The sequence below is a fragment of the Tachypleus tridentatus genome, chromosome 2, assembly GCF_004210375.1.
Source record: "Tachypleus tridentatus isolate NWPU-2018 chromosome 2, ASM421037v1, whole genome shotgun sequence".
NCBI lineage: Eukaryota > Metazoa > Arthropoda > Merostomata > Xiphosura > Limulidae > Tachypleus > Tachypleus tridentatus.
The window spans coordinates 116941381-116964149 of NC_134826.1; the positions used below are offsets into that span (position 1 = coordinate 116941381).

Here is a 22769-nt window from a genome sequence, read left to right on the forward strand (position 1 = left end):
AACTGAAGGTTTGTTTGTTTGTTTTGCAATTTCGCACAAAGCTACTCGAGGGCTATCTGTGCTAGCCGTCCCTAATTTAGCAGTGGAAGACTAGAGGGAAGGCAGCTAGTCATCACCACCCACCGCCAACTCTTGGGCTACTCTTTCACCAACGAATAGTGGGATTGACCGTCACATTATACACCCCCCACGGCTGGGGGGGCGAGCATGTTTAGCGCGACGCGGGCGCGAACCCGCGACCCTCGGATTACGAGTCGCACGCCTTACGCGCTAGGCGATGCCGGGCCCTATAACTGAAGGACTTTGTTCCTCTTTGTTATTGCAAAATAATGAAATAATCACGAGAGTCACGTCATTTGAGAGGCTGTAGCTTATTTGGTAAAGCATCTACAGATATGCCTGTTAAACGACTTCTAGAACCATAGTATTTTAACATACTAAAACATCTTTAATACTCATTTGCGTTACTTCTAACAAGTTCTCCGCTGGTAAAGCGGTAAATCTATGGATTTACAATGCTAAAATTAGAAGTTTGATTCCCCCTCGGTGGACACAGCAGATAGCCCAATGTGGCTTTGCTATAAATAAAGACACAACACTCTTCTACTAAATAAAATGTTAAACTTAAGTTATATGCATGGAAAACTATTCTCACATGTTAACTGTTTTAAACAAATACACGTGTTAACAATACAATCTTGCATACCTAAATCTAGATTCTAGAGGAAATGAAATATATTTGCATCTCTTAACGTTCGAATCGATTTACCTCAGGAAGCTAGTTGATCATCTTGACCTGCACCGCTGGTCAATAAGCTCGTTGGCACTTGCAGTTTAGAAGTTTTCAATGGCACTGCGCATGCGTTAAATGCGAGAATATCACGCACTCGCGTTGCAAGAAAGTTTCCTTCAATCGAAGAAGCCACATTTTGTGAAAACGTTGGTATAGCTGAAACCGAAGCACTTGCCTCAAGACAGTCTGAAATGATGAGTAATACGCAATCCCACGAAAATCTTTCCATAAATGAAACTTTTCTGAACAACAGCGAGATTATTTTGGTTGCATTCACTAATTCTTCCCTTCCACCAGAAGCCTCGATAGAGATTTACGATGCCCCTGTTGCCATAATTATTTTACTATCTTTCTGCTATGGAACGGTATCTCTTGTAGCAGTGATTGGTAATTTTTGTGTCCTGTGGATTGTCGCCACAAGCCGCCGAATGCAGACGGTCACCAACTTCTTCATCGCTAACCTAGCCTGCGCTGATATCATTATCGGTATTTTCTCTATCCCCTTTCAGTTTCAAGCTGCTCTACTTCAGCGCTGGGTTTTACCCAACTTTATGTGCGCCTTCTGTCCATTTGTTCAGGTTCTGTCAGTCAACGTGAGTATTTTCACTCTGACAGCTATTGCTCTTGACCGCTACAGGGCAGTCGTATTTCCATTGAAGGTCAGGACCTCAAAATTTAGGGCTAAACTAACCATCGCAGGCATATGGGCATTTGGAGGAGCTACTGGAATCCCCTACGCCCTTGCTCTGCGTGTTAGCCAGGTGTACGACTCAACAACAAACAATTACACTAAACCTTTTTGTGACAACGTAGAATTCTCGCCTACAGCATGGAAGACTTACAAACATATCTTGGTTTGTATTCAATACTTTGTCCCTCTTTTCATTATTAGCTTTGCTTACAGCAGAATGGGACTCAAACTCAGAGACGGTCACGTTCCTGGTAATTCTCATGGACCTAGAGACCATGGAATAATTAAAAACAAGAAAAAGGTGAGAGGTTTATTCTTCCATACACTGAGCGTGTAAAATAATAACAATGTCAACAAACAGTTTATTTAAGCCTTTTATTTATGCTTTGGTTTTCTTTTAATATAAAAGGAAAATATAAACTAATAGAATATATAAGTTATCTTACCACTTCTGCATTTTGGTAAGCAGATAATATATCGAAACAGAGTAAATTATTCAAGTGTTATACAACTTGCACTGTAGTTATTCTGTGTTTACGCAGCTTCCTTAGAAAAAAAAATATTTATCCACAGATAAAGAATAATTTTGGATTCGGCATTGGGATAAACGAAGTTATTTTTTACTATGAAACTTGAAGTACCTTTTCACGAAAGGCTAGATAAGTACCTTTATAAGTTCTCATTTATATATACTTAAGATTCTGTAAGGAAAAATATTATTTCCTTCGACTGAATTCTCTTTAACTTTGCTCTTTGCAGAAGTTTTCTAAACTATAATTTTCCTTTATGAGTATAAGATCAAAAGCGTCTTTAACTTTATGTATGTACAACATTTTTTCCTTTAAACTATTTAGTTTCATCTTATTTCCAAACAGTACAAACTTTTAAAACAGTGGTGCTTTTACTTTGTAACACTTTTTTTATATTAAACCTCGGCATGGTCTAATGGTTAAGTGTTCTACTCTCAGTCTGCCGGTAATACAAAAAAGAATTGTTTATGTGTTGTTGTTTTTTATAGAATATCCATATTAGGTTATCTGCTGTGTTAACCGAGGGGAATCAAACTCCTTACTTTAACATTGGAACTCTGAAGACTTACCGCTGTCCCATAGTAGTATGGTAAAGCGGAATCGCGGTGCGAAACATGAAGATAACTTTGGTGGCTTTGCCTTAAATACAAAACACAACATAATGCTAACACATATAGAGAATTACGAGATTAGTGTCTTTTCTTCCTTAAAACTGATTACTGTTTTATACAATATATCTTTGGTAAAGAGCATCTGAAGAGTTAGCCATGTTAACTGCTGGTTGAATGGTAATTTTTTCTGTTGTCAGTAGTTACAAACTAGGTATGGTTACAAACAAATCTTTTTAACTTTGTCATAAACAAATGAAGCTTCGTTAAAAGAAAAGGCTCGTAACTTAATCTGTTTCAGCTTTATCAGCCATTTTAATTTTCTGAAAAGGTGTTTCATTGTTACTTTGAAATATTGTTTATATTTGATTTTTGTGCTACAAGGTTGAAGTAACACTGAAGTAATTAAAAAATCACAGCGAACCTAACATTATGAAAAAAAATGCATTAAAATAAGTTGAAAATATTTTGTATATAAACGACTTTTAAAGCAGACTCGGTGAAGTTTCAGTCTTCCTGGTTAAAAACCAAGAGGGAATCTTCAATAACCGCGGCACTTGAAAATCTTTTAGACAGAATTAGAGTAAATTAATCTATAAGACCTTGGGCGTTGTCAAATACATCAGTCCAAATAATGTGACTTTCTGAGTAGAAAACTAAATACATATCATATTGGTCAAGAAATGACAGAGATATGAGGTAAAAGATTGTACTCGGAAAACATCTTTGAGCCATTCTTGGTGTTATTTTGAATCAAGCACAAAGGTACGCAATGGACTATCTGTGTCCTGCCCAGCACGGGTATAGAAACCCGGTTTTTAGAGTTTTAAGACCGCAGACATACCGCTGTTCCACTGGAATACTTGAGTCATTCTATGAGCCGCTATGTTATGGCTAAAAATCAACCCTAAATATTTGGTTATAATGCTTTACTGTACGAAGAAGTGAAAGAAAACAATGTAATGCGCTGTTAGACAAATCCTAACAAATAGAAGCGTGGCATGTCTCTGTAATAGTGTTTTGAATTTCAGAGTCGAAAAGACAGGTTGGAATTCGTGCTATACTGCAGAATATTCTTTGCATTTTAAGCTTTGCTTGTGCTATAAGATTGACAGTAAGTTTCTTAGCGTATGGTAGTAGGATGCTGTTGACCGGCTGCCTTCCTTCTGGTCGCTAACTTCAAATTAGGGACAATAGCAGATAGCTTCAGTGGCTTTGCCATAAATACACGATACTCGCACATGCAGAGAAATAACAAAACAGATCGCTTTTTCTTTCTCAAAATTGGTGATTTGCTATTTCATATAACATTTTTATATGCTTAGAAATACAATTTTGTTTTCAGAAAATAGATATCTTTACTGTTGAGTGTGCGAGCAATAACATGAGAAATAAAATCACGCAATCTATTCATGGCTCAATGTACAAGTCATCAGTAATTAATTATAGTTAAATATTATGAAATAATCATTACGTTATTTTTATAGAAGTTTTTTTTTTTTACATATATTCTTGATAAATAATCGTCGCCTATGCTGGTGCATGTTGTGCATATACATATAGAAATGATGCATAAACGTATTATAAGGTTTAATCTTTTATCTAAACTAAAAGAGTTAACTAAAATTAATTAATGACAACTTTGAAAAGTTATCATTAAAAAAGGAAAATAATTGTTCAGGTTGTTTTTTTCCTAATCCTTAGATGATCATATTTTGAGGTTAGACAGTTTTCGAAATAAAATAACTAGCTTAAGCTGTAGTGATATCTAAAATAACTAGCTTAAGCTGTAGTGATATCTAAAATAACTAGCTTAAGCTGTAGTGATATCTAAAATAACTAGCTTAAGCTGTAGTGATATAAAATAACTAGCTTAAGCTGTAGTGATATAAAATAACTAGCTTAAGCTGTAGTGATATAAAATAACTAGCTTAAGCTGTAGTGATATAAAATAACTAGCTTAAGCTGTAGTGATATAAAATAACTAGCTTAAGCTGTAGTGATATCTAAAATATGTTTTAAATTAATAAAGTTGTTGGCGTCTCTCATTTTTCACAAAGGCCCAGGTTGGCCAAGTGGTTAGGGCGCAATGTGAAGGTGGTGGATTCGAATACCCGTCATACCTTTTAGCCTTAGGGGTGTGATAATGTTATGGTCAATCCAATTATTTCATGGTAAAAGAATAGCCCAAGAGTTCGCAGTGGGTGGTGGTGACTAGCTGCCTTTCCTCTAGTCTTACACTGCTAAATTAGGGATGACTAGCGCAGATAGTCCTCGTATGGCTTTGCAGTAAATTAAAAAAAAACTAATGAACTTTTCGTTTTGATTACATCTTATGTCTGACATAACTAACAAAGTATATGAAATATTTTTCTTTTGTTTGTAATTAAGCACAGAGCTATATGATGAGCTAGCTGCCCATCACAGGTATTGAAATCCGATTTTTTACCGTTGTAAGTCCCCGGTGCCAATGGAATTCCTAATCTGTTAGTGATAAAACTAAATCTAATTAACTTTCAGGTATTGTAAAGCTAGTAAAATTATTATTATTATTTTAATTTATTTAATATTGCATAATTATTAATATGAGTAACTTCTTATTACACAAAGGAAGTTCCCACATTTTAAAGTGTGAAATGCTTTATCTAGCAGAATGGTGTGTGACTGTAGTACTACATTAGCCTTATAGTTGTGTAATACCGCCTGAAATTTAAATATTATTATAAAATCTGAAGCAAATTTATAACTTTGAACCATGTAAAACCATTTAAAAGTTGAAGATAATTATTCACTAAAGTAACATTGGTTTCGTTAAATCTATATTAGTTTAATGGGTAAATCTACCATATTTTCTCTAAATTCTAACGTTGTATAACATATAACAGTGAGCGTTAGAGACTTAATTGCAATTAAGAAATATTCTGAAAGCGAGAGCGTACATGTTAATGTTACGTTTCGTCTCTTAGTTCAGTAATCTGATAACAATGATATATGAGCTTCAGAATTACATTACTTGGAAGCGAATAAGAAATTATTGGTTTCAGTGACAAAAGAATAATACGTATTTACCAACATTTAGCGAAATAGTGTTAGATACAACCATTGTTCTAAATCTACCAGCACGTGTGTTTCCAATGTAATTAGCTTTTAAATGGTTATATTATTTCTACAAATCTTATTTTTTTACTACAGTTTGGCACAATTAAAAGCAAGATAAGTAAGTCACTTAGATACTTTCTTTCCGTATCGAATAGTTCAAACTTTAAATGTGTTTATTTTATTACTCGTACCAGGTGTAGAATGTTTTCATCTGAACTGAGCATTTCTTTATTACTTTATAGTAATTTTCTAACATACCTTGCAGTTCTCTTAATTTAGCCGTTACGTTTTCAATGTCGTTTTATATGTGTGCAATGAGTTTACATTACATTTGAATCATTTTTACATTACCTTTTGCTTTTTAGTTTAATGAAAAAATGATGTCGTGTTCATAATATTTTTTAATTCGAAAAAGTATTTGTTTGTTTGTTTTAGAATTTCGCACAAAGCTACTCGAGGGCTATCTGTGCTAGCCGTCCCTAATTTAGCAGTGTAAGACTAGAGGGAAGGCAGCTAGTCATCACCACCCACTCTTGGGCTACTCTTTTACCAACGAATAGTGGGATTGACCGTCACATTATACACCCCTACGGCTGGGAAGGAGAGCATGTTTAACGCGACGCGGGCGCGAACCCGCGACCCTCGGATTACGAGTCGCACGCCTTACGCGCTTGGCCATGCTAGGCCTCAAAAAAGTAATAATATCTACGTATCTTTATATAGACGTTATCGTTTCTAATACGATTAAGTTCTATAAAATACTATATGGTATATTGTAAGATGGCAGATATGAAAGAAAATAATATACAAAAGAATCGGTACTTGAAACAGCCATAGTGAAATATACTTTATTATAGTATAGAGCACAAGCTCGTCTCTTCCAAGCAAAACTTTCACCTTGTTAAAAAATATTTCTGATCTTGAATAGCTATTTTATCATTCCAGGTATTTTATTTCCAAAGACTAAGTTTCCAGGTTCTGCTGGAGTGCAAATTAGGACTCCCATGACGGTAGGCATCGTTATGAATATTGAATACTACTGCAACAGTTGATTTTTTAGCCGCGATCGATGTCTGAATCTAATTACAGTTTTCCACTCAGGAAGTCAAACTACATGTTTTACAGTTTAAATTATTTTAATCTTGCCTGAAAGAATTTCAATTTGAGGGTAGGCTGGTAAAGATCCTGAGGAGTAAATACTTCGAATCATGTGTACCCACGCACTACAGTTGGTATTGCTGGCGCACAAAAATGTATCTAATTAAAAGGGAAACAAAGGCCTTGTAGGTTAATTTACTCTAATCCCGCCTAAGAGAAATTCAAGTGCCATGGATATTGAGGATTCCTTCTTGGTTTTTGGTTTTTTATAACACTGCAATTTCAATGGTGTTTTAACATTGAGATGTTCGGATGCGTTTTTTCTGTTGTTTACGTGTTTCATAATTAAAAGCTGTGGTTTTACTAATTTTTTTTGTACTTTGCGTTTTAATACCTAAATGTAAAATTATTTGATCATGTTCATTTACATGATTCTTATGCTTCCTAGAAAAACTGTACTCGAGATAAAGAAGTGATCTTTATATGACTGAAGAAAGCAGAATGATGCAAGTTACTAGGAGCTTCTTATGCTTAAGATGATACTATCAGATACTCCAATCGAAACGTAGGAATTTATCATGTACCTAATGCGTGGAACAAATATGGTTACTTAATCAGGGCCATATTTAGTTAAGTGTTGAAAAATATTCAAGTGTATTATTGTTTGGAGACTTGAAGATAATATACTTTTTTGTTTCTTTTGGATTGTGATAGGCATTCATCAGAAACAATTACAAACAAAGATTTATTGAAAATATGAAAGAAAAGGTCATTTATTGAAACGTTGTACATTTTACACGAGGTTTTAATGAAACTCATATTTCAATAAGTTGATACTCTATTTTCATGTTATATCACAGAGTAAAGCGGTCCAGCATCTCTGAGTGGTAAGGGGTGCTCGACTCTTAGTCTGAGGGTTGCGAGTTCGCATCTTTGTGATTACAACCATCTTTACCTTTACAGCCATGAAGGCGTTATAATGTGACGGTCAACCCCAGTATTTCTTGGTAAAAGAGCAGCCCAAGCATTAGCGGTGGGTAGTAATGATTAGCTGCCTTCCCTTCAATTCAAAACAAACGTACACAAATTAAAACACCCCATAGCTCAGTAGCTTGTCTTTAAATAGGGGTTTCGATATATTTAGTGAGAAAAGTACAGACAATTTTATGTTTAACAAACGATCAAGAAAAACATAAACTAAATGAGACAGTTTAAGAGTTGCTTTTTGTTATTTACATTAACAAATGCAATCGAAAATCAAGAATTGTAAAAAAATAAATAACATATGAGTTATTCAAACATATCAATTATCAATACGACGATAAAGGCAAGTTTTTGTAAAAATTAGTTTTTCCTGCAGTTACAAATTACCGTCTATAGTTACATTTCAAAGAACAATCCAAGAAGTGCACTCCTGTTGAGTGAGGTTGACATTTAGTGTAGAGTTCAAAATAATTACAAGTTGAAAAATAATGAGCCTTATATGAAATAAAGCTGAATATTAAGTACAGAGAAGATGTGAAAGAGTAAAAAAAAATCGAAATCAAAGTAAAAACAAAGAAATCGCTATATTTTTATCTGACCTTATTTTGTGTGTGTGTGTATCTGAGTAAATCACAATTACCTCCTTTGTAGTTTCTTTATTTCGTATTTATTATTTGATAACAGTACTCTGAAAAAACAAATTTCACTTTCTGTTTTTAAGTATTTTTGAAAAATCACTTAACAATGGATCTGTCATGTTTTATTCTTTAGTAAAAAACTAATTTTTTAATTATTTCGCATATGCTGAGATAGAAATATTACGTTTTTACTTTACATAAAATTTTGGATTTTTTTATAAAGACTATCAATATATGTTTATGTATGTATTATTTAAATCAAAATAACTATTCGCTTGAACACTTGTAATTATTTTTCTTTACTCTTATAGGAAGTAATGATATCGACTTATTTATTTAAATTAAAAATTAACTGAAATATTTCCACTAATCAGTTGATATTTGTAATGAGAAAAACAACTGCCAATACCAAGTAGTATAAGGCCCGGCATGGTCACGAGGTTCAGGCTCTCGACTCGTCATTTGAGGGTCGATGGTTCGAATCTCCGTCACACCAAACATGCTTGCTATTTCAGCTGTGAGAGCGTTATTATGTGACGATCAATCCTACTATTCGTTGGTAAAAGAGTAGCCCAAGAGTTGGCAGCGGATGATGATGACTAGCTGCCTTCTCTCTAGTCTTACACTGTTAAATTAGGGACGGCTAGCGCAGATATCCTTCGTGTAGCTTTGCGCGAAATTACAAAACAAACAAACAAATATCAACTTTGGTGTTTATACATAGTGCTCATAAATTATTGTAAAATAAACAATATATTTGAAAAAAAGAAAGACTTTTTTAATATCAATACAAATACATAGAATCACAAAATTGAAGATGCAATAACTGAGAAAAGCTGTTTTCTTTTTTCTAATTTATAACGGTATTTATATTTTTGTTACTTGAATGCTCGAGAAAAGAATGTAAAATGTTTTAAATGTTCTTCATTAAAACGTATATTTTTAATTACAACAAATTGAATTCTACAAGAGTGGAAACCATTAGTGTGCTAGTTGTAAGTTTATTAAAATCTGTGGTTTGATTCCCAGCAGTAAACAGAGTTCCTCATCTTTGAGTTAAAACAAATCTTCCACACAATAGCAGCAATGCTATTTACTAAACTTTAAAACACTACTAGAAACGTAAATATTTTTCTTTCAATTTGCGTTTCATCATTATTTACTAGCAATGGCTTAGTATAAAGAATACGAAAAATGGTAAAAAATTGTGATTAATTGTATTTCATATTTACTCTTGCACAGTTTTGATTGATAACGACATAAAACATCAGCTGTGGAAACAACCAACCTATCATTTTCGTTAATTGAAAAAAGGTATACGTTTTCTGCTGTAGATTATTTTAAAAATCGATAACTTGCTAACGTATACAAACACTTACACATCCAGGTGAAATAAGATTTGCAGAACGAGTTACATGAATGATAAACACTGTACATGGTGCTCATAAATATAGTATTTATTCGTTTGCTATGATGCTTGTAGTTCATTCTTGCAGAACTTGCCCCACACTTCCCCAACTACCACCAACTGTGGCATAGCGGTAAGTTTGAAGAAAGATAAAGCTAACAACCGGCTTTCAATGCACTTCGCGAGTACGACACAGCTAGCCCATTGTGTAGGTTTGTGTTTAACTGCAAACAAACAAGCAAAACAAACTTACGGAAGATACATTTTCGATATTTTTATTTATAATCTAGAAATTTTTAATACACGCAAAGTTTGGGTTGAGATGGTTAGTGAGAAACATTAGGAAACTATTCTTTGTTATCAAGCGAAAAACTACACAATGAGTTATTTGTGTTCTGTACACTACGAGCATAGAAAGCCGATTTCATGCGGTATAAGTTTCGATTCTTGTCTCTGAATCTCAGGAGAGCTCGAGAAAGGGAATTGGTTAAAAAGCCAATAATATGTTTTTTTTTTTATTTAGCACAAAGATACATGATGCGCTATCTGTGTTCTGCCCACTATGGGTATTGAAACTCGGTTTCCAGCGGTATGGGCTCGCATACATACCGCTATGCCACTAAGGGGGCAAAATCCAATGAAAAAAATGACAAAATGTATTAAAAGGGTTCAGTTTGTTGCCATTTCTTAAAAGTTTTTTATTCTGTTAAGTTGTTTCGAAAATAAGTGTAAATTTACCTACATGTTAAACAGATTAATAGAAATTATGGTTGCTTTCTTTCTCTGTCTTAGTCGAGATATGGTCATTGAAGAGCTGAAAGGGTTAAGTGCATTTGACCTCTTCCCTCTTCCTACACATGTTGTTGGTTTTTTAGTAATGTTATTATATTTACTACATGAGGATCAAAGTTAATCATGCGCACTCCCTTTGGTCTTTCATGGCCATGTAGGTATGGTAAAACTAAATACTTGAAACACACTATGGCTTGGTTTGGTTCTATGTTTGTAAACAGTTCCTGTGGTATTTTAGCATTTCACATATATTTTAAGCTAGGAGTAGACCAAGCACATAAATAGCCTACAATGTTCTCAAATTGACTTAATGCTAGATTTAATTGTCTAATAATTAGATGGCAAGTTTTTAGTTATTATATATATATATACACACACACTGAGAAAATATAATTAGGACTATAATCATTACGTATGCAATACCTGTCTAGTTCTCATAATATGTTTTTCGCGAAGTAATATAGATTATCCGTCTAGTTCTCATAATAAGTTTTTTATGCGAAGTAATATAGAGTACGACGTAAGAGTCGATCGGTTACGGTTTCCATGTTTGAGTATTTAGACAGAAAGCTGGAAGAAGTCGATCTAGGAACTACAAAAGTTATCGAAATGAGTTTTGTATGGTTTGTAATTTTCTTTGTACTAGTAGTTTTGGTGCGACATTTATCCATGCCGGAGCTGTGTAATCAATTACGTGTCGTATGTGTATTTTGTATGTTTTTAATACGTTGCTCCAATGCGATTTTGTCAGTAAGACTCCCAGCATAGTTAGTTTGTTGCCAAATTTCGATTCTAATATTGTTTAAGTGATTTGTCCATGTCTGTTACAAATCATATGTTAGTTCTAAGAATTAGGCGAATGTAGCAGTATGAAGTAGCGTTCCGTTCATGTATGGCTTTGATGGTTTTATTTTTATGTTTGGCTAATTTTGCGAAAACTGCTAGTTGGTTTTCAGTATGTTAATTTGAATTCTGTATTTTTGGCAATATTCACTTACTCTGTTTAATTGGAGCTCTAAATTTGTAGCTGTAGGAGTATCCGTGATTTGGATCTTTCAGAGACATATTGTTAACATGCATACATGATGAAGAGGATAGAGTTACCTACGTCCTCCTGAGAAACGCCTACCTCCGGAACAGTAACTTTACAAACAATGATTTGTCTGGTTTGAATTTCCTGCAAAATAATTTATGTTCATCAATACAACTAAACATGAAACACTCATTTCGCTATTGAGTAAAAAACCAAATAAAATTCAACTACTAACAAGGAAGTAGAATATTTTTAAAATATTGTGGAGATTTGGTTTATTTTGAACTTCGCCTAAAGTTACATGAAGTATATCTGTGCTAGCCATCCATAATTTAGCAGTGAAATAGTAGAGGGAAGGAATATGATTATCACCATCTATCACCACTTCTTGGGCTATTGCTATCTCACAAATGAATAGTGGGATTTACCATCACTCACAGCGCCCCCACAGTAGAAAGGGCGAAAAAATTTGGTGGGACGGGAATTTGAAGCCGTAACCCTCAGATTACGAATCAAGCACCTTCACCACCTTTATAATCATATTAACTTTGTTGATTTGTTTCTACCAATGACACTAAGATATTGCTGACAATTGTACTACGATTGATCTAATATGTTGAAACTATCTTCTCCTGTGATTACAAGTGTTTCATTAAGTATTGCTTGACGTGTTGTGTTACCTGGTGTTATTATTCGCAACTGAGTCAGTTATGCTTGATGACGTTCTAAGATATATTGAGCCAGTTATTAATGTATTTTAAAGGTATGATAATACAAGTTAAACATTCATGTTTATTAATTTGTGTATCTTGAAGCAAGCGCCGTTGGGTTATCCTATGATGGGGCGTTAAAAACGCATTTCTTAGATTTTTTTTCTGTCGCTTTCACATTAAATTTATACTATTTTAAGACTCTTCTTAATGATACTAGCTGATACGTCCCTTGGAGTGAAATTATACAAGCTCATGGGTAATAAAATATATAATTTTATATATGATTTAAAAAAACAAAAAAGCCTTTCCCCCAAAACGAGGAAAACACAAAATGTGAAACGATAAATTTGCATGTATCTTCTCATGGACACAACAAACTTTCATACCAAATTTGGTGAAGATCCATCAAGAGAAGCGAATTAGTGGTAAAAAAGATAATCGCAAAACACAAAGAAAAACTGCAAAGTGCAAAATTAAAAAGACCTAATGATCCTCCATACCAATTTTAGTCCCTCACTGGTACAGCAGTAAGTCTACGGATTTACAACACTAAAATCAAAGGGTCGATTTCTCTCGGTGGACACAGCAGATAGCTTCATTTGATTTTGCTTAAAAATTTTAATGAAGATTCATCCACACCCTGTAAAGTATTTATACGGACATACAGTATTATTATATTTATATAAATTGCACCAGTGCATTATATTCGCGTGTGACGTATCATCACGTCATATTTACACCTGAGAATGGAGAAAAATAAAGATCTCCTAGACAAGAAATGGAGGTGAAACGGAAAAATCATGACCCCATTTGAAAATCTACATGCACACAGGATAAAATTTTTGCAAATTTGAGAGTTGCACACCGCGTAAGAAAAATGTTTTTCTAGTATCATACAAGCAAGAATTCCAAATTAGTATGATTCTATAACACAGTGCTCTCTATATTTTTAAATTCGCATAAATGTAAACAAAATTTAATCGTAATATGTTTCAAGTTATATTAACATAAGTGAATAACAGCCACATAAATATAAAAATATTAAAAGATTAAGTTTTTAAATTGTTAAAGATAATGTTGACTTTTATTCTAATTTCCTGTTAAATTTAACATTATTACAAAATGGCTGCTATGATTCGAATACAAATACTATTTGATTGTTTGTTTGTTTTTTGAATTTCACACAAAGCTACACGAGGGCTATCTGCGCTAGCCGTCACTAATTTAGCAGTGTAAGACAGTGTGAGGGAAGGTAGCTAGTCATCATCACAAACCGCCAACTCTTTGGCTACTCTTTTATCAACAAATAGTGGATTGACTTTCACATTATAGCGCCCCACGGCTGAAAAGGCGAGCATGTTTGATGCGCTGGGGATTTGAATCCGCGTCCCTGAGATTACGAATCGAACGCCTTAACACACCTGGCCATGCCGGACCCAATACCATTTGAATATGGAATTATACTTCTGATTTAGCGATGAGTGATTGTTCGTCATTTTTAATGTTTAAGTGTAACTTAACTATAAAGCGGTTTCTGATGTGCTAATCTCAAAGTCATCTTTTATCGAAATGGTATCACTTAAACTGTGAAGAGAAAAACGGAAGGAAAGCTAAAAGTAAGGCAACTAGTCAAGGGGTCTGTTCTGATAAAAGGCAACTACTACATGTGCAGAAAAATGTATAAGTAAAAACGGCTTGTTTGAGAATTTTTTACGTAGAGAAGCGAAAAACGTTTCCACATTCTTCGGTCATCGTCAGGTTCACCAACAGAAGACATCTTAGACAATTTTATTGTCATCAAGCAACGAAACCTCCCAAGAAAAATTAAAAATTTATATTCCAGAAACACTTAAAAACAACATCTTAAACGATTTTTTCAAATAATTTTCTCACAAAACCGTCAACATAATTTCACAAAACAGAAAGGTAAAAAACAATCTTACAAAAAGAGACATTACTTCCATTAAAAACCTAAAACAAGACAAAAACATAAAAATTCTAAAAGCAGATAAAGGTAACGCTATAGTCATAATGAACACGAATGAATACATCCAAAAAATGAAGAACATCTTATCAGACACAAACAAATTTAAACACATACACACAAATCCAACAAAGACACACTAACGCAATTAAACAAAATACTACTAAAAATGAAAAAAGCCAACACAATTTCAAAAACACTTTACTCCTACCTACGCAATACCGACTCACACACACCACAAATATACAGCATCCCCAAATCTCATAAACCAGATTGTCCATTACGACCAATAATGTCCACATATGAATCGTTTAATTACAATCTTGGTAAATACAAAGTATGGGCATTCTCCAAATATGTAACATCAGCCAGCTCATTAATCAAAGATTCTTTTAATTTCAAGTCTAATCTTAATCAACTTAATCATAAAGCCTTAATGGCCAGTTTCGATGTTATATCCCTCTTTACAGAAGTCCCAACCACTGAAGCCTGCAAGATACCCTTAGAACTCTATATCCGAGACCCTAACCCATCAACAGACATTCCCAGCAACCAATTAGCAACCCTCATAGAATTCACCACGACGAAGACAAACTTCATGTTCAACAACCACAATTATATACAAACAAATAGCCTAAGCATGAGCAACCCAGTATCACCAGTTCTAGCCAATATTTTTATGACACAAGTTGAAACACAAGCAATTAACACAGCATTACATCCACCACTATACTGGTGCAGATATGTAGATGACACGGTTGCGGGATTCACATCTACGTACGGAACACACACTTAATTTTTTCAGTCATATTAACTCTATACATCCCAACATTAACTTCACATGTAAACAGGAAAAAAGCAATCAAATATCATTTCTTAACCTCAAAAGTACAAGAACCGACACGCAATTTAAGACAGAAATCCGCCGAAAAATCACCCATACTGGACTATACATTCCTTGGGACTCAGCACATGAAACAAAGCAAAACTCAACATACTAAGAAACCAAATAAACACAGCCATAAAACTATGCTCACCAGATAAAATTAACGATGAATTAGACAAAATAAAACAATACTTCATCAACATCAATAAGTTTCCCCCACAAACCGTAGAAAACATTATACGCACACAACTAAACAGAAAGCAAAATCAACCAACAAAAGTAAATATATCTCACGAATAAAAAAATCACGAAACCATGTACTGCTTATACCATATATTCCTGATATCAGCAAACAAATAACCAACATTTGGCAAAAACTAGTAACAAAATATGACATTCCAGTTAATACCAAATTTATTCAAAAACCAGGCAAAAAACTGAAGTTGATACTATGTAAAAACTACACTGACAAACACCACACCAACATTATTTATAAAATACAATGTGATAACTGCCACGACTTCTATATTGGAGAAACAAGTAGAAAAATGGAAATCAGATTCAAAAAACACAAAAAGTCACCTTCACACGTTTTCGAACACTAGAAGTCAAATAAATACAACATAACCATAGAAAACACCCATATACTAAATAAAGAAACAAACATAAACAAACGCAAAATTAAAGAAGCCTTACTTATACTACAACTAAAGTCCAAAATAAATCAATACAAAGGAACACCTTTATACCTATATTAAAAATAACATAATAAATAACAATAATAAAAATAAATAGTATAAAATTATATATTCAAACATCTAAGCACGCCCTCTACATTTCGACACTCAGTTACACAACCCCTTTCAAACATGTGGTCAGTTTCCGGTCAATTATCTCTTCATTTCGCCAGGTTCACAGGAGCGAATAACGTTTCCTCTACGTAAAAAAAAATTCTCAACCCAAACGAGCCGTTTTTACATATATATTTTTCCCTACAAGTGGTTTTCTCGACATCACAGATTACAACATGTGCAGTTTATTGTAACGGATTTACCGTTATACGTTTATTTTTAATACCTACGCTTACTTCGAATATTGTTGAAACATCGAGAACTTCGCGGGATTCATATAAAAAACCACTAGCCGAGAGACAGTAAAAAAAATAAAGAGAGATTATTATTAGTCAGCTACAGTCATTGTGCAATAAATATACGTTAGAAATCCAGCTAAAACTCAAACAAATCGAACTTGAACAAGCCCGTATCGAAGTAAACATCTCGTGAACAAAAAGCCCGTATCGAAGCCGACGAAGAATTTAGCTAAAAGGAATGGAATTTAAACTCAACTTCGATCGACCAGGTGAAAATGACAACTTTGAACAAATTCGATATATTAACCTTTTAATTAAAATAAAGTTGATAAATATTTCCAACTTTTTGATAATGTTGACCATATCGTGGAATGGTTTAGTGAAAAACGTCCATTGTTATTACAGAACGTTTCGTTTAGTAAAGTCCAAAAATATTATGCTAATCTCTTCCTTTAGACGATTGCACCTATTATGATAAAGTCAAAGTAGCTATTCTCAAAGAATATGAGTTAGTAATAGATGCTTATCGTCAAAAGTTTTGAAGTTATTGCAAGCAAAGATAGTCAAACTTACATGGAATTCGTCCAAGAAAAAGAGATTTACTTCGATCGATGGTGTAATTCTATTCCTTTTGGCAATATTTCAACAAACTAAAGCAATTATGTATAATTAAGGAATTTCAATGCTGTACAGGTGACCACCTCAAAACTTATTTGGATGAAAAGAAAATTGAAACATTACAGGAAGTAGTGGCTCTTTCCAATGATTACATATGAACTCATAACACCAGTTTTCCAAAAAGAAATTCCTGCCAAATCAGCAATAACCTGTACCTGTTCAACCAACTGAAGTTGAGAGTTTTCTGGTTCAAAATCTTCAGACAGTCAAGATAAAACTTCATTAAAATAATCAAGACCTGCCTGCCATTTTTGTAAAAACTTGGTCATGTTGTGTACGATTGTTGGAACAATCGATAGTTTCACCAGATCCCCTTCGTCACTGATTAAAAGCTGATGTAGTTAAGAAGGAATTTAGATCTTTCGTCTCTGTTGGTTTTATGTCTTTGACAAACGACATTGCTAGTCCCATACCCATACGTATTTTATGTGATACTTAGGAGACTCAGCCATTGTTATTAGAAGGTACACTGCCTTCAGATTCGACTTCTACCAGTGGTGGCTTTGTTCCTCTTCATAACATTTAGTTAGCATCAGACCTAGTTTCTGGAGAAGTAGTGGATGGAGTAAGACCTACTCTGCCAGTTACGGGTGTATCATTATTGTTGGGAAACGATTTGGTTGGGGAGGAAAGTTCTTGCCGAACCCAAGATGGTTAGCGAGCTAGTCACTGTTTGATCTAAGAGTGTTCATGATTATCTAAGAATAATGTTGTTGAGGAGAATCCAGATATGTTTTCCTCGAGTGCTGTGAGTAGAGCTCAAGCTTAGAAATTAAGTCATAAACGAATGATAGAGACGTGTTCAGGAAACGGTATTATGGATTTGTCTCAGATATTTTTTGACACGACGGGAATCTTGTGAATAATTGTCTTACTGACAATTCATAGGTGAGTGAAAATGATGAACGTGAAGAATCTGATTCAACTGGTGAAGTTCTGTTCGCTAGATCGCATCACTATTTAAATATGCACTCTCAAAAGATGAATCGGAGAAAGTTCCAACTGGTTATGTTTTATCAGAAAATTGTATGCTTGTGAGATTGTGGAAACAACCAAATGCGTCCACTCCAGAGAATTGGGCTGTAGTTTATCAAATTGGTTTTCCAAACGCATATCATTTTGAAATATTGAGAGTTGCCCATGAATTTCTCATGGGAGGTCATTTAGGAATCAACAAGACGTGTTACAAAATTATCAGACATTTCTTTTAGCCAGAAGTTAGGCAAGATGTCCCCCACTTTTGTAAAATTTGTCATACATGTCAATTGGTTAAGAAACATAACTAGAAAATGCCCGTTGTTCCTGTGAAATCTACCCCAGCTTTGGAAAACATCTTGGCCGTGCAATTATTGGCTGTGTGAAACAAAAAAGATAACATTTGTGTTTAAGCACTTTCACATGCTATGCAATTTTATTGTCATAAGATTATTTGTATCAATTGTTTTATATGTTGTTTTCATTTTTGAAACTGTATGACTCTTTGACAACGTATTGTAATTAATGTGGGTAATATTTTGGTTATAAATTGTCCAACACGAATTTTTATTTCTCTAAGGTAGGAGAAGCGATAGATTTACTATTATACTTTTATTTTTAATACTCACGCTTGAAATCTTAATACGCCCGAGATGAATTATAATATGTAATATTATATACAGCAAGGATAAAAATTATTATTAATGGAACAAAGTGTTACTTAGAGAAACAGGTTTCGAACAGAATGAAAAAAGAAAGAAAAAGAAACCAAAAGATAACCGATCTTAACATTCTTTTTGTCACAAAAATGTCTAAAGTTAATTAAGTGAAGTAAGAAAGAGAATGCAGGCTAAACTGTATGGGAACAGCTTAATGTATGGACAAAAGTATAAGATTAAAGACATGTCGCGGTTTTGTGTTAAAACTTAATAAACATTTTTTGCTTAATTAAATAAAATGTTTTAAAAGTTTTAAAGTAAATTGTGAACGTAGTAGTGCTAAGAACAACATGGATGTATAGAAGTGATATTACAAATAATATTAAATAGTAACTTTATGGCACATAACAAATTGCAGCGTTAAAATACTCTGAAATCGTATTAGACAAGAATAGCCTTCGTTTACTTAAAATCAATAAAGAGTAAAAACAAACGGTTTTATGTTTCCGGTTTTTATGTATGGGTCGGGCCCGGCATAGCCAGGTGGGTTAAGGCGTTCGACTCGTAATATGAGGGTCGCGAGTTTGAATCCCCGTCGCACAAACCATATCGCCTTTTCAGCCGTGGGGGAATTATAATGTTACGGTGAATCCCACTATTTGTTGGTAAAAGAATAGCATAGGAGTTGGCGGTGGGTGGTAATGACTAGCTACCTTTCCTCTCTCCTTACGCTGCTAAATTAAGGACGGCTAGCGCAGATAGCCCTCGAGTAGCATTGCGCAAAATTCAAAAACAAATAAAAACAAATGTATGTGTCGGATTTTCTCAGTGTGTGTTTGTGATTTATGGGCGATAAATTTCAAAAAATAAACAAACAGTACATAGTCAACTTGTTTTAAAATAATATATTAAAACCAGTGATGTCGAGAAATATATATGCAAAAATGGCTCATTTGGGTTGAGAAAATATTTTACGTAGAAGAGCGAACAACGTTTCGACCTTCTTCGGTCATCGTCAGGTTCACAAAGAAAGAAAGAGGTACATGACCAGAAGCTGACCAGATGTTTGGAAGGGGTTTTGTAACTGAGTGTCGGAATGTAGAGGGCGGTGTTAGGTGTTTGAATATATAATTTTGTTTTATTATACTTAATATAGGTATAAAGGCGTCCCTTTGTATTGGTTTATTTTGGGTTTAAGTTGTTGTATAAGTAAGGCTTCTTTAATTTTGCGTTTGTTTATGTTTGTTTCTTTATTTAGTATTTGAGTGTTTTCTATGGTTATGTTGCGTTTATTTGACTTGTAGTGTTCGAAAACGTATGAAGGTGACTTTTTATGTTCTTTGAATCTGGTTTCCATTTTTCTTCTTGTTTCTCCAATATAGAAGTCGTGGCAGTTATCACATTGTATTTTATAAATAATATTGGTGTGGTGTTTGTCAGTGTAGTTTTTACATAGCATCAACCTCAGTTTTGTGCCTCGATTTTGAATAAATTTGGCATTAACTGGAATGTCATGTTTTGTTACTAGTTTTTGCCAAATGTTGGTTATTTGGATGCTGATGTCGGGAATATATGGTATGCAGCAGTATATGGTTTCGTGATTTTTTGATTCGTGAGATATATTTACTTTTGTTGGTTGATTTTGCTTTCTGTCTAGGTGTGTGCGTATAATGTTTTATACGGTTTGTGGAGGAAACTATAATATATTAAAACAATTCAAGCGTAAATATAAATGTTCATTACACTGTTAACATAGTTGTGTCCAGAGCTTTAAACATTGGTCTGTTTTTTGTCAAAGTGTACACAGGCTGGTTCAATCACTTTAGCTCCACAGTGGCACAGCGGTATGTTTGTGAATTCACACTGCTATTCCCCTGATGATCCGGTTTAAATGTTTACTTGTGAAATCCAATATATCATTTAGATTAAAATATTGAATGCAGTATCAGTTAATTGTCGTAATTATTTGGTTTATCGAAGACTGCTACGACTAAATATGAATTCTGGAAAAATGTGTTTAGTTTTAAAAGTTAGTTAAAACATTGGATCAGAAGTGAAATGTATTACTTTGAATGATATTATAAAATGTTATAGTATTATTTAAAGTGTTTTATTTCAACGTTTCTAGTGTATTTAGTGGTTTGCACGTATTTTATTTTAATCATTATAAAACGGCATTCTTTTAATGAAATGGAGTGAAAAATCTAAATGTCTGGTATTATAATACTGAGAGATATAACATTTAAATGTTTGGTATTATAATACTGAGAGATATAACATTTAAATGTTTGGTATTATAATACTGTGAGATATAACATTTAAATGTCTAGGAATGAATTAAAATATCGCAATAAATTTCAAATATTGATTTCTTATCCTAATTATCCAGTGTAGTGTTCCTGTCAAATTTATAGTTAAGCCTGCTTTATAAACATGCTGTCGTGTAACTTGTGTCTTCCAGTTTCTTTTCTGTGTGTTTTAAAGAATACAAAAACAGAGCAGAAAATTTGTTTGTAGAGTGCTTTCAGTGTATATCTTGAAAAAATATCAAACTATTCTTCCCTCTCTGTTTTTACTTCTGTTAAAAATTCTTTGTTTAAGTAAAACACTATATTGGCGTGCTGCCATCTTCTGGAGTGAGGTGGCGGAAGTAATTCGATTTACAATAATACCGTCCACCAATTTATATAACCGTTGTTACTTTAAACTCTCAGGTTGAACATATCACTTCCACTGTCTGTATCTCTTTTTACACAAAGTTCCCGCTGGCATAGTTCTTTGTTTGGGTTATGAACTGGAAAATAAAGTGGGGTAAATGCTATGATAAGTAACACAAAAATCATAACTTTCACATATTTTATTTATAACTACTATACTAATAGAGTATTCATTATTACCTTACAAAACAATTTGTATAAGTTTTCAAAACTCATTACGTTTGTAGTTAGAACATGCTATACATTGTATGAAAGTCTGGGTGATTAAAAGGAAGATGTAGTGGCCATAGTACTATAATAGTAGTGGCGGTAGGTATGCTTTCAACACTCAGTTCTTAATGTTCTTCCATAGTGTTTTACGAGATGAATTAATTAACAGTCACTGGTCACACAAGTGTCTTACATACAGAAGTTGAAAGGTCAAAGGTCAAAGTAGGAAATGGTACAAATCAAGGAACGACTCTTCATACCAACGTTATTGTGACTATTGAAGTAACAATTCCAGCTGAGTTTTATGTATTATTGTAACAGACGCAGCATTTTGTTCATGTATTCCTCCAAATACAGTGCTAGCACCCTGTCTTAGATACGTAGGTTTACGTTTTGTAAAAGTTAGAAAGAGTAGGTTTGTTTTTTACGAAAGAGTAGCCCAAGAGTTGGCGGTGCATGGTAATGACTAGCTGCTTCCCCTCTAGTCTTGCAGTGCTTAAGCAGGGACGGCTAGCGCAGATAGCCCTCGTGTAGCTTTGCGCGAAATTTAAAAAAACAACAACTTACCTACAAACTCTTCTTCAATAAAGTACATTTACAAAGTTTGCTTGTTTTTTGTTATGAAACAAAGCTACACAGACTAACCGCTGACTTTTGTTCAAAAGGCAGGAGAAAAAAATAAGTTAAATCTATTAAGGACCATTAATAATATTAAAAAGCGCAGCTTTTATTCCCATTAAATATTTGAATTCGGAAAGCTGTCACGGAGTCCAACCAGTACACAATGATATTTTGTTGTTTTATAAAAATAGTAAAAAGGGAATAACTTTTGAAATAGGCGCTTTATTTACAACTCTGATCATTGTTGACTGTTTCTGTAACCACCTTAACCTTGGCTAAGACAATCAAGCAAAGATAATCCTAATTCTCTGAATAATATTCATAAAAAGAACTATGAATATTTTCAATATCTCAGTTTTAACTAACCCAAATGTGGTTTCTATTACGTGAAGTGTATAACAGTATTTCAACTACGCTTTGTCTATCTAAACCTTTGAAGATGAAACCTTTCGTTCAATATTCTAGCTCATTCGGCTGAATGTTTTCACAAAAATGTTCCGTTTTTTTCTTGAAGCATTGTTTTTATAAGCTGTGAAAGCTAATAAGGTAAATAATGTTGGCG

General features: G+C 33.7%; 1 protein-coding gene across 1 annotated transcript in view; it reads left to right on the forward strand.

Moving 5' to 3' along the window:
• The first annotated feature begins 925 nt into the window (after positions 1-925).
• Positions 926-22769, forward strand: part of LOC143236450 (RYamide receptor-like) — a 91732-nt gene continuing 69888 nt past the window's right edge. Inside the window, exon 1 of the mRNA XM_076474707.1 lies at positions 926-1785. Coding sequence (XP_076330822.1) covers positions 985-1785 — 801 coding nt within the window. The 5' untranslated portion in view covers positions 926-984. The remainder of the gene's footprint in view (positions 1786-22769) is intronic.